The sequence below is a fragment of the Pavona decussata genome, unplaced genomic scaffold, assembly GCF_977016875.1.
Source record: "Pavona decussata unplaced genomic scaffold, jaPavDecu1.1 SCAFFOLD_324, whole genome shotgun sequence".
NCBI classification, from domain to species: Eukaryota; Metazoa; Cnidaria; class Anthozoa; order Scleractinia; family Agariciidae; genus Pavona; species Pavona decussata.
In genome coordinates, this window is record NW_028145713.1 from 1,689,244 (window position 1) to 1,701,994 (window position 12,751).

Sequence of the window (12,751 nt, forward strand, 5' to 3'; positions counted from 1 at the left end):
TGTTTAGCCGCAGTCGTTCTTATGCCATTTCATTTTACTAGTATTTAGATCTAGTTTGGCTCTTTTCAGTTCGTAGTCCGGTGACAGTACAGCTTCTAGTTAGGATTGAACCGTATGATAATCTTTAACCTCCGAAAGCCTGACCGCTATTGTTGTTATCTTTGTTAGAATTCAACTGTGTAATTACATCAGTTTATCTTACAGTTTTTGTATTGCGTTGCCCAGCCATTTGTTTTTGTGGCAAGATGTTGTGTCTCTGATCGTTGCTATTTGCTTTTTGATCCTTTCTCTAGCACTGTAGATTTCTTCGAGAGCTATGCAATGCGTGAAATTGAGGGCTTAAGTTTGTTTAGTTACGGCTTCGTTTTTGCATGCAGTGATCTTTGCATCGCCTCGCTTCGCTCCGCTCTGAGGTTTGTGTTGGGGGAGCTTGCTATTTTCTAAATATTTGAAATCTTTCGGTTTTAAAGAATATTTTACTGGGGCCTGAGGGAAGTGTAAATAAGCAAAAGTTTTCCTATGAACAAGAGGCTTGCCTTTTGTCAACGAAACCATCACATCAAATTTTACTTCGCGGCAACGTGCGGACCGCTGAGGAGACATTTTTTCGTGGCGTAAATATAAGCTTGTTCAGTTGATATTTTTACCATTTTTAAACTGTTTTTTTTTTAGCTGAAATTGCTCTGGTAGTAAGAGAAGTAAAACCGCACAACGTTTGGAAAGCGGTTGCGTGTGTTATTTTTCAAAATATCTCGATTTCCAGCGGGTAAGAAAAGCCGACCTTTTGAGCAGTATTTTGAGCAGTATGTCAATCGACCGAGATGTTCGATTGACTCTTTACCTCGTTCTTCAGAGACAAATTCAAGACTGAAGCTTTTTTAAAAAGAATGATCTGTTCTCCTTGGAAAGGCTACTCCCAAATTTATACACGTGGAATTGAAAAAGAAAAAGAACTAGCTTTATCATGTCACTGTGGCCCTTCATCCGCTCGCCAACAGACAGCAGTCTCAGAAGTAAGAGACTCCATTTGCCTCTTCGCATTCTTGTGAGTCTAGACCAATTACAAAATAAAATAACTTTACTATTTCAGTAGGTTTGTTTTGGCTGCACCTATAAGCTTAAATAAAAAAAAATGGAAACATTTCTTACCGCTCGTTCGCGGCGACTTTTTGGCAATGGTTTAAATCAGTACTCCTGGACTTGTGGTCACCGCTTTAGCATGGGCAGTTGGCGTCACATTAATACCGATATCATCTCGTTTCAGTCTTGAGAGGATTGGCTTGTTACTCACTTCATCAATAAATCAGAATTGACGCATGAAGTCGTCGTTCGTGAAGTGCTTGGAGCATATTGACGATTTTCCGGGTTAGCCCGCTTTTGTTTCATGAAATTGATCTATTTCTTTCTGCATTTCCTTGCTTCATCATTATCGAACAGTATAGCGTGCAGAACTATACCCTTCTACATAACTGAGAAGGCAGCATATTCACCTACCACCCTACCACATACCTTCCTGGCACATTCCAAGTTCAGTACAGAGAATGTAGTGACAAATGAGCAAATGCTCTGTGGCTGAGATACCGGGTCGACGTCACAAGCTTGTTAGAACCCAGTCTCTCAACTGCTCCTTTTTTGTATTCAATATGGCGGAAAACGGCCAATTTTGGGCGATTTTGTCGTCTGATAAAAACAAAACGAAACATGGAATACGATTTATTTCTTCGCAAAGCGTCTTAGACATGCATAAATTTTCGAAATTCATTAAAACTGTGTAAGGGTGATAGGCACTTTAATTGCTCTGTCCCTGGACGGGGTATTTCGGGGCTGCTTCGCGGGTGGCTTTTCCCCTTTTCTGCAATTTTTATGTAGGCTTCTGTTTCGCCAGGTGTGCCCGGTGCAGCGATTGCGATTTTCGTCGATCGCCGTATTTTTTTATTAAATTCGCCGGCATTCGACAAGTGTACCCGTTCCCGCTATTTTGTACTCTTATCGCTGCGAATCACCAGTAAAGTCAACCAATCAGGTTGGGCGATTTTATCACATGACTTTTTAAAAGGCCCCTCGATGGAGCCCGGGAACAACGTTGAAGTGCCACATCGCCGCGATCGGCGAAAGTGGTACTAAGGCTATGTCTACACTATGCTGGATAGCATTTTATGCCGTTGTAAAATATACTCCGGCCTGGTGTGAACAGAAGTGGCCTAAAACCACTGCCATCTTTCCACTAGAATGCAATCCTCGCTCCTCGTTGTTGACTTCTTTTTTCGGTTCGATTTTCTGTTCACACTACTCAAGAAAGTGTCACAAAAAGCTATTTGATATGTGACGATTCACTTTCAAGACCGAAGCAGCGCAGCATCGTTCCGCCGAAAAAATCGATCCGAAATCGGCATTTTGTGTGAACAAAAGACCTATCCGATATGTTCTTTTGTGCCAGCACAAGAGCTACCCGGTATAGTGTAGACATACAGTCGAACCTGTATATAACGACCCTGTATTAAGCGGCCACCCTCTTTTAAGCGGCCAGTTTTCAAAGTCCCGATTTTTCGCTCATACAAACGCTGTATTTTTTACCTGTATTAGGCGGCCGCCCTGTAGCAGTCCTATGTTTGTCTTTCTTTGTTATTTTTACCTGTATTAAGCCGCCACCCTTGAATGGAAACTAAGCTATATGTTATTTTATGCGGTATTTTATTGTGTTTAAAATGCGATCCAGCATCACTATAAAGAATAAAATAACATGTACAAAGCTACTGTAAGCTGATGAGATATCGTTAACGCTTTTCAGATATCCGCATGGTGTTGAAGTACAGTACCATATACTGAACGCTAAAAAAAAAGTTTGTTTTGAATATGCTTTACTCTTTAGCAAGAAATTCCTCTTAAATTGGCTTGTTCTTCAGCCATGTGACATTGAACATTGAGCGTAACAACTATGAAATTACGGAATGAGATATTTTGTTGTGAACTGTAAGTCATAGAAATAGAGCACTGTATACCGTAGAAGGGTAGAGGACAATTTATTGCATAGTACTTTAACTCAATGTTACGTATATTATACTGTTAAGTTACAAGTTGGCACTGAACTTTGTTTAAAGTATTGATCGCTTGAAAGAGTGTTGATTGTCCTATTGTTTCCTTGCATGAAGTGTTTTTGTATGATACGCCATTAAAATTGACATAAGACAACGCCCAGTGAGTATTTTAGGGATCCTGTACCAGTTCTGCAAGTCCCGAGGGTGGCCGTTATATACAGGTTCGACTGTATAGCCTAATGCAACATGCCAAGTTTTACAACACCCGAAGATTACTTCAATTGAAGTAGAGATCGCTGCATAGAGTATACACTGATACACCCAATGCTAAAAACGTACAGCAAGATAACAAAATAATGTATTTTTATTAGTTTTAAAATATTCTGCTGCCTTTTAAGACATACTTGACACTTGAGATTTTGTTGTAAAAAAATAATTTACTGTACAAAATAAATATTTTTGCGCAAAACGAATGCTAAGCGTCACATTTCTAAAACAAACGTATGTTGATGATAACTACTAAAACATAACACAATAGAAGGTTTAAAGGGGGTCACAAATGATGAAACGACACCATTTTGCCCTAGACACATTGTGTGGGAGTTGTCTTCTTCTAAACATTAATGCGGGGCTTAAAGTTCAGATTCAGAGTCCGATTTTTGGCCAGTGGCATCTCAGACGCTGTTTCTGCTCAGGAGAGGTGAAAGAAAACTCTACGAAAGAGAATGATGCTATACCTAGGCCTAATCATCAGTTGTTCAAGGCCCGATTAAGTTAATCCTGGGTTAACGTGTTCAATTGCTAATCAACAAAGATTATTTCCAAGAGACTTTTGCTCTTCAGTTTTGACTTAGACTTTTCTTTGCCATTAGCTTAAAATTAGCTTTAAAGACATTTTTAACGAGCGAGATGAAAACCTCGGTTAACTTTTAATCGTGGATTAGTGTTAATGGGCTGTGGAAGAACTGGGCCTTAGAACAGATAATTTACTTCACGCAGATTTCGTTTGAGAGATCAATATTCGCACTCAATCTTTTACTCGAGTTACAATCTAAAAGTTCTTGTGTTTGCATTTTGCCGCATAGGAAACAAATGCTATATTCGGCAAATCCTCGAATGAAGACCGAACTTCTCATGAGAGTTCACGAACAGTTATAAAAAGGAGCTAAAAAAAATTACGAGAGTTCATGAGTGCGTACGAGAGTCTACGAACACTAACGAGAGTTTACGCATACTTCCGACAATTTACGAATACCAACGATCATTAGCTAGAGGACCCCGAAATTAATAGCGTCGGTGCTCACAGCAAAAACAATAACACGCCCAAAATATTATAATGGGCCAGTCGAGAACTTAAATCCGCAGTTCGACCAAAATTCAAAAACAGTCTGATGGATATAAAAACCTTGCCACTGAGTAGGTTCTATCAGTTATTTTGTCAGATTGGTTTTCAAGCGGAAGACAAATGATTTGTATTGGTCAGGGCCTTCATAGACGAGGCACTTGAATTGTTATCGACGAATATTTTCAATTGACAACTATTTGCGTTCGGAAATGCGTTTTCACGCACGAAAAGTTTTAGTCTGTTTTGAGGGAGCCTCGAAACTTGTTTGTAATACGCATGTGTACATCGTGCAGAAAATGGCGGCCGCTGCAAAAATAGGCTTTAGTAATAAATGACTTACTCACAGACGGGAGTGAGTGGAAAGTGAGTTGTTGATAAAAAAAAAACGATACTTGTTTTCCTTTTCAAAGGAAAACTACTTTGTTGTCGACGACAATATTTTTCACCATTTGTAGTCGATAACTTGATTCACACACGAGATGCTTTGTCATTGATAAGTTTTTGTTATCGACAACTAAAAAGTTATCGATGACAATTTGCCTCGCCTCTGGAGGCCCTCAGTTCTTCTAACATTGTTAGTGAATACGGTAAAATTTTGAAGGATTTGGTCGGTTGTCAAGCAAGGCACCTCTTCAATACACAGCGACGCTTCAAGGCACCACAGGAAACCTATTGTCAGCAGTTCAACTCTTCCCGTCTTTGTTGATTTTCACAAACGAGACCTGCATCACAGGTACCCAACTTCACAAGGTCACCTGTCTCTTGGGATATAACAGGAACCCCAACTTCATCAACTGATGTCTGCGCAAAGCGAGACTGCGCATCACAGGAAAAACACTGTTTCAAGTGCATTGAGCACCTACTGTCATGTGTTGACTTCTACTTGTGTTTGTTGATTCGGAAGGTCCATCGAGGGCCCATTCTCAGCGGGTCTACCTCGCGCACTTCCGGCTGTGCTGGACACAATACTTGCTGTCTCAAGGTCCTTGGTTTCCTGTAGAGATTAAAAAATCATCGAACTTTATTTCTTCACTTAGAGTGCTAATGTCGATTGGTATCACTGGTCGAAAAAAACATTCAGTTAAGGGAAAAGATTTGGCTCTAAATCACCAAAACATTCAATTTGCAAAGGCCTGTTCATTCCGTAAACGGAAGCATGGTTAAACCTTTGACCCCTAATGGAGAAGTAAAAGACATTAAGGCCCGGTTCATACGTCGAACTTTACATGAGCCTAACCTAATACCTATTAAGGTCGACCCAAATAATTAAGTTCGGCAGTTCATTCAGACGTCGAACCTAACTGAACTCGAACTTGATTAAAGCTCAAGTGAGAAAGTAGATTTTCGTGGTCAGCGGTTGTTGTTTTTTCTCAACAAAATTCAAAATGGCGGGAAGGATGAGTTCTGACATGGAAAAGCTTGTCTGGTAAAATGGAATTGGGGGTGGTCAATAGTTTATTTTAGTATTAGTTTTTATTGATATTTCTTATAGTTTTTTATAGTGATTATATTTTTATATAAAATTTTTAAATTCATGTAAAGCGCTTTTGATCATTTTAATGTTAAAAGGCGCTATATTAAGTGAATAAATTATTATTTTTATTATTATTTTTATTAATATCATTATTATTATTATTATTATTATTATTATTATTATTATTATTATTATTATTATTATTATTATGAAGACAGGCCAAACAGGGCTCCTATTGGTCGACATAGGAAGAATATGACCTTCAATACTAATTTGCTCTTACGATTACGTCTTTCAAAGATCTCCCTTTTCTGTACAAAAGTAGGGAAGGGTCTTTATAGATCTCTCATAGCAGAGGCTGATTTTCTATCAAGTGCCATTCACTCATCTGAATGAGGTTAGGCACAGAACGGCGATATTCCGTAACAAACGGGAAAATGTTTTTTTGCTTGTTTTGTAGTGCCGACATTCTTTCGCTGAAATTGACTTCTGAGAGAGTTTCATCTATAAGGTTATCGAGGTAACCTCTGTAGCGCAATCTCTGTTTAAATAGAGTAATGTTTTCTTCAAATGTTGTTTTTGAAGATTTTGTTCTGAGAAGTCTTGACGCTTCGCCTTTGATATAGCCTGTATTGGAAAGTTTCTGTTCCTTTGAAGTGCGTGTGCACATCATTTAAATCAATGGGAATATTGTCCGAAAGAAGAGTCGCAGAATAAGCTATTGACTAGCACACTACTGCACCTTCACTGTGAGTAGCAGGGGTCAGCTGTAATTTGCTTACCTTCCACTTCATTCCGTCTGAAACGGAAAAACTCATCTCACTCTTGTACTGACCATGCGCAGAAGGGAGCACATGAGGAAGTATAATCGTCTTGGTGACTGCAGGATACTTGAGAAATTCCGCGTAACGCTTCTGAAGAAGCTTCTCTTGTTTCGTGGCTGTTGAGGACAAACATGTATTCTCTATTGACAAAAGTGTACTCAAATACAAAATTGAAAAGTGAGGATGAAAAGCTATCGAAATTTAAATATCACTTGCCAAAACAATGATAACAAACAGCGCGAAATACTATTCAGTTGTTAAAAGATTTAGCTGGTATTTCGTGGAGCATTTTTTAACAATTATTCCACGAGAGCGCGATGGACATGAGACGGATAGATAGCCAACGAGACGCGTAGCGCCGAGTTAACTATTATCATCTCATATCCAACAAGCGTGAATATTCGAATGGAATTGATTTACTACAACAATCAAGAAGTATTGCTAGATTTTGCAAGAACAGGCAGGCGACAATTTAATGCTAGCTATTTCTCTGGTATGGTGTAATGGCTCATATACAATGGCAGCTAAGCCAATCAAATCTCTGTAATTGCATTATACAATAATTCAGCTTTTGATAATAACCAATAGCACATTTTACAGTTGTACGCTTAGTAACCTGGCCTTTGACTAGACGCGAGGCTGCTGGAAATCGTATTGTTCTAAGCAGAACTAGTTTTTATTTTCATTTTTTTTTTTACATATCAAAACTACATATTAACTCCGGACTCGGTTCCACTCAAAGACCAGGTTTCTAACTCTACACAACTGTAAGATAGGCTATTGCGAGTAAGCGAAAATAACTAATGAATTGTAATCGTATTTTCTTATACCTGCCATATTCAATAGCTAATAAGACTGCTGCATGGACTGTGAAAGTGTGAAAAGTGGTTCATTAACGTTCATACGACAGTATGAAAGACAGAGAGCCAACAGTGATCAGTTTGTAACCATGGTAATGCCATGGGTGACAATCTTCTCTTTAATTGTGGAGCAAAATTTCAGTATTAATTTATAAAATCACATGTGAAATGGCAAATTCAAAAACTTAAGTCAAAACCTCACGATTGTGAGGGTAATTTGTCACCGATGACATTAAAAGGTAATCAAATGGAATACTCGTGAAATTAGTAAATAATTTCACGCGCGTTTTGTCAAAATTCGGATAATTTCCCGAGCCTATTTGCGCGTGAAATTATTTCCTAATTTCACTCGTCACCATTTGATTACCCATACTAATCATCTTTGCGTCGGTGTTATGGTTTATTACTCACTGATTAGTGTCCGTGCACTCTCATTGGACGAAATACGTCAGGCGGTAGCCTGCAGAACAGGCGTGATTTTTTTTTACGTTTTTCAAGCGAGCATGTCTCACGCTTACCTCCGCTCGCTTGAAAAACGCAAGAAGCTTTAGCACAGACGTTCGTGAGCCACGGACGGCAACCGGAAGTTGAATGTTTACTTTTTTTGGCGTCGTTTTGCTCCTTACCATTAGCTCTTATTGATGACTGTGGCTTGACGTTACAAATGCGATGGCGTGAAAACGCTCAAAAAAGGAAAAAAACTCAATTTCTGGTTGACGTCCGTGGCTCAAAAATGTCTGTGCTTAAGTACCCACGACTGTCCTGCAGGCTTATCACGCGGAGCCTCGCTGTAGGAAACTTTGCCGAGTACCGCACCCCAAGTCAAAACCCCCATGAGTGCCGACCTCAAAGGTAATAGAACAAAACATACTTACGAGGTAATTTGACCTTGCCTTCATCTTCAGGCTGGGTGTACTGTTTACAAAACCCCGCCCAGTAGGGCAGCAACTCCTTAAACAGGATACTCTGGGCCTCGTCAAACAGCCCCGGCTCCTTCTGTTCCCTGGGAATCTTTTTCCCTGATGAAAACACTTGCGCTTTGTGAATTATTCTCGAGGCAAGCTCTGGTCCGATGTCAATCTATAAAAAAAAACCCGAAAATTAAATTAGGCTGAATAAACCCTGCAAAAGGGAATTATAAACGGGAATGATAGGTCAGGAGTTTAAGGTTTGCATTCTCAGTGACAGCTATATACTAGGGGGGAGGGGGGAAGGGGGGAATGAAGATTCCTTTAAAATGTCAATTGCTTGCAATTTTGGTTCTTCTCGAATTTCTCGCAAATTTCTAAGGGTGCTAATTTGAAGGGTCGAACAACTTTAAAAGTGTTCGCTTGTTTATTCTTCGACGCAGTCGTTTTTTGGGGACTCGTAGAAGCCGGGAGTACGAGTCCCCTAAAAACGACTACGTGGGAGGCTATCGCTTGATATGATTATCGTAAGACTTCTCAAATAGTACAGTTTTTGCAACCTTCCTAGCAAGCGTTTCCGTAAATTTTGCCACACATAGCTTGGAGCGAGGACAACAATTTGAGGGGAGGAGAGGAAGGGGGAGAATGAGATTCTTTCCTCTGTCCCTTCCCCCCCCCTCCCCTCCCATTCTCATTATTTGTGCTCTCGCTTCAACTTGAATAGCACTCCGCAAAACCTACCTTTGTACAGAAACGTTTGCTACACAGATACCAACTTTTGTAAATCACGTTTTTGGCTCAGAAATGAGTCTATCTGGCTGAGAAAGCTACTGAACATCCATCTGGTTGCCTACTAATTTCTTGCTCATAGAAAGCTAAAAATGTGCCGGACGGCCGCGAGCGGAGATTTTCCACAGTTCTCGTTGTTCGCAAGACGAACATAAAGCTCGCGTTTATATTAAATATAGAAAAAAAAAACTGTGCTGGAAACGATTATCGATGCGCGATAGTTATCATGATTATATACTCATCACGACGTTAAAATAGTACGCTGATTTGAACTGTTATAAATTAATTGATAACATGGGGATTCTCCTAAAGGCTTGCACCTGTTACCAAATGATTACTGAAGTAACCTTTCGGAAACGAGTTTGTTCACCCTTTCTCGGTTCAATAAAAACCGTGTCAAGCCTGAGAACTTGTTACACTTGTTAAATAGCGTATCGCTTAACTGGGGACGGCTATTTCTAGAGTTATATTTATAGAGTTATGACGAAGAGTAAGAGTAAAGCCAAAATAGTGAATTCAAGATATTTGAACGCCAAAATCTATCCTGAATTTATGATTTTCGAGCGCCAAAATCTTGAATTAAAGATTTTGCCATTTTGGTACAGTGAAAATCCTAAATTCAAGATTTTGGAACGCCAGGATTTTGGCGTTGCAAAATCGTGAGTTCAGGATTTTGACAGGAACTTTAAAACACTTTGTCATAACTCGATGTAAATAACTCTGTTGCTAGTCGACCTCTACTTAACATGGTTCTTGTTTTTGAACTGTTGTGTAAACATTACTTAAAATAGGTTTATAATTAAAGTCATGCGTGGTTCAAAACGATATTGTATGCGAGCAAGACCTTGACGCGAGCGACAAATCTGTTAAATTGGAAGCTTTTAACCATGACCATTTTAAAATCTAAAGGAAAATTGGTTAAAGCTTGTTAATTCGATGGAAAAATTGTAAAAAAAAAATAATAAATAGAGGTGCCATAAGCCTCGGCATAACAGTTACTGAAATAACATAAATAAACATAATTATACAGTATAATTGAACCTTTTTAGGCTATTAATTACGCCAGAAATTTGCCGGAAAACTTTTCCTTCATCAATGTCCAGGAATTAGTTTTAGAATTCTGTCAATGTCGCATGGCGATAAGAAAAAAAAACAATCTTTTCTGATTTGTAGAAGAACGTAGGTAAAAAGCGGATAGCCTTTTTTTTCGAGAGATGAGTACATACAATTAATCCCGAGAATTAATCAAATGTTATGCACTGTTCATTCAGCTGGGAATAATCCACTTCTTAAACACAAGCTGTATAAATTCACGATAGATAAATTTATGTAAAAAGAAAAAATATATTGTCAGCTTGTGAATCAGCTTTAATTTATAGTTTATAAGTCGACATTCATCAAGACCCTACTAAAAAAGTCGCACGGCTTTCGTCTTGTAAATTTTGGGAGATTAAGATAGAAGTGCCTGATTCATTGCGCTGTATCTGCGTTCAAACATGTTGAACCACAGACGCACTGGCTTTACACTCGCTTGTATTCTTTTGTGTTTTGTTTTGGTCTATGTGCTGCAGAAAAACCCTGGAAGGCCTGTGCGAAAGTCCGACTTTCACCCGATTCCATACACAACTTTAGCTCCGTGCGAGACAAAACTAAACGGAAAATTCAACTGTCCAGACATTCGCAGCAAAGGAACAACCCTGCTTCGACAAGCTCAACTTGTGCTCACAAGGATTCTAAGAATCTTTGATCTCATTGCTAAAAAACATGGCATAGGATACTGGTTGTACAGGGGTACTTTGTTAGGCGCCGTGAGACACAATGGTCATGTTCCTTTCGACAATGATGTAGACATCTGTATCCCTAAGGCAGACTTTGAGAAGTTCGTCAAATACGGTGCGAAGGAGCTACCTGATGATATTTTTTTCCAAACGGAAGAAACTGACGTTCACTGGAAAGTACCGTTTTGTACCGGAATACTAGGAAAACTACGCGACAAGCGAAGCTGCTACAAGCACTGCATTAAAGGCGGCTGTGGGTTTAACGATGGATTGATGTTGGATTTTTTTGTTGTGGAAAATGACTCCGATGGAAATTTCATCGAGGTGTACAGTAGCAATAATCTTCTACGAAGATTTATTTGCGGTCCGATTATTAGAAAACAGAGCGAAATTTTCCCATTGATAAAAGTGAATTTCGATGGCTTTCTTCTTCCAGCTCCGCAAGAATGGAGGAAAGTTTTGACGTCGATGTACGGAGATTTTATGAGAGTTCCCGAAGGCCACCCCCTTGGGCACATAAACACAGATCCACTTCAAAGTTGTGACGAAATCGAGTGATATAAATCAAGTAGTATACACCTGTATAGGTAAAAGTTTTCTAAAATTGAACTTGGCCAAAACATTGATGGCGAGTGCTCTCAAGCTTCCTTTCTTTCAAACTGTTGGACCACATACTTTACTTTTTTCTTTCGTCCGTTTAAAAGAATAAATTTTTTCTATTATTTTGCTCTATATCAGAACCTAATTGTTTTTTTTTTTAGCCTAAAATACATAAAAAATAAACTATCTTAAGGTTACCGTATACCTTTAGAGGTGTCTCGCGTCCAAGCAATGTAGCGAGCCGGTTTCAACTGCACATACCTAAACCCCTAAATGATCCTATATCAGACTAAAGCTTATAGAGCTGGCTATCAATCTAAACCAAGAATTTTGAAATAAATTGAATTGTCGAATTTTTAGCGCTGTTTACTCGAATCAATTTTTTCACCTGAAGGGGACACTTTAAAGAGCTAAAACTCAAAGGGAATTTGTTCGTTTGCCTTCAAATATAGACAGTAGCTAGTTTAATTAACATATTAACAACAAAAACGTGTCTGCGAATCTTCTCTTTCGAAATATTTTTTCGCTGAGGGCGATTTTTGTACGATTATTCCACATTTATTTCGAAAATGTTCTGCGACTTTTCACTGCAATTAAATAAAGCAAAACAAAGACACGATTTTTTAGCGCTTTGGGTCCGGAAACTAAGGAGGAAATTAAATTTGCGAAAAACGCTTTCACTTGTAGCTTTCAAAAGGTGATTCGGACGCTCGCATTTAGAGGTCATGAAACTTCGACAGTTCTTTTATTTCAAAATCATTGGCATAGTTTGATAGCTAACTCTATAAGCTTTAATTTGGTATAGGGGCTTAGGTATCTATAGTTTAAACCGGACGCGCTACATCGCTTGGACGCGAGACACCTCTGAAGGTATACGGTAACAAAGAAAAAAAAAATTCGCTTATTTTTACCTGACACTGAATCTAAATTTTGCCTTTCAAAATCTTAAAATTAAGTCTTGGCGACATGCAAAAAAATTTAAATTCTTGCAACAAGGTTCCGGTAACTAAGCAAGAGGTTGCAAGTAACGCGTGACGCGTGACTCAATGTGTCACCTGTCATGATGTGATGACTTTTGACAGATTGATAAGCAGTTTGACCTGACGTCAGAAGTCGGGTCCAGACTATTCCGCACGCT

The 12,751-nt window shown here is 38.9% G+C and overlaps 2 protein-coding genes across 2 annotated transcripts in view; one reads left to right on the forward strand and one right to left on the reverse strand.

Moving 5' to 3' along the window:
- Positions 1–3,381: 3,381 nt before the first annotated feature.
- The window catches only part of LOC146453745 (uncharacterized), a 40,933-nt gene continuing 31,563 nt past the window's right edge, over positions 3,382–12,751 (reverse strand). Inside the window, exons 25-27 of the mRNA XM_085096270.1 lie at positions 8,414–8,618; positions 6,637–6,794; positions 3,382–5,374 (exon numbers count right to left, since the gene is read on the reverse strand). Of these exons, the coding sequence (XP_084952396.1) occupies positions 5,246–5,374; positions 6,637–6,794; positions 8,414–8,618 (492 nt within the window). The 3' untranslated portion in view covers positions 3,382–5,245. The remainder of the gene's footprint in view (positions 5,375–6,636; positions 6,795–8,413; positions 8,619–12,751) is intronic.
- Positions 10,189–12,270, forward strand: LOC146453746 (uncharacterized). The gene has a single exon (XM_085096325.1). It carries the CDS (start codon positions 10,732–10,734, stop codon positions 11,569–11,571), a length of 840 nt encoding a protein of 279 aa, XP_084952451.1. The 5' UTR covers positions 10,189–10,731; the 3' UTR covers positions 11,572–12,270.

What these genes read in the sequence shown, in the direction of transcription:
- LOC146453746 (XM_085096325.1), top strand. Translation starts at nt 10,732, where the DNA reads ATGTTGAACCACAGACGCACTGGCTTTACACTCGCTTGTATTCTTTTG.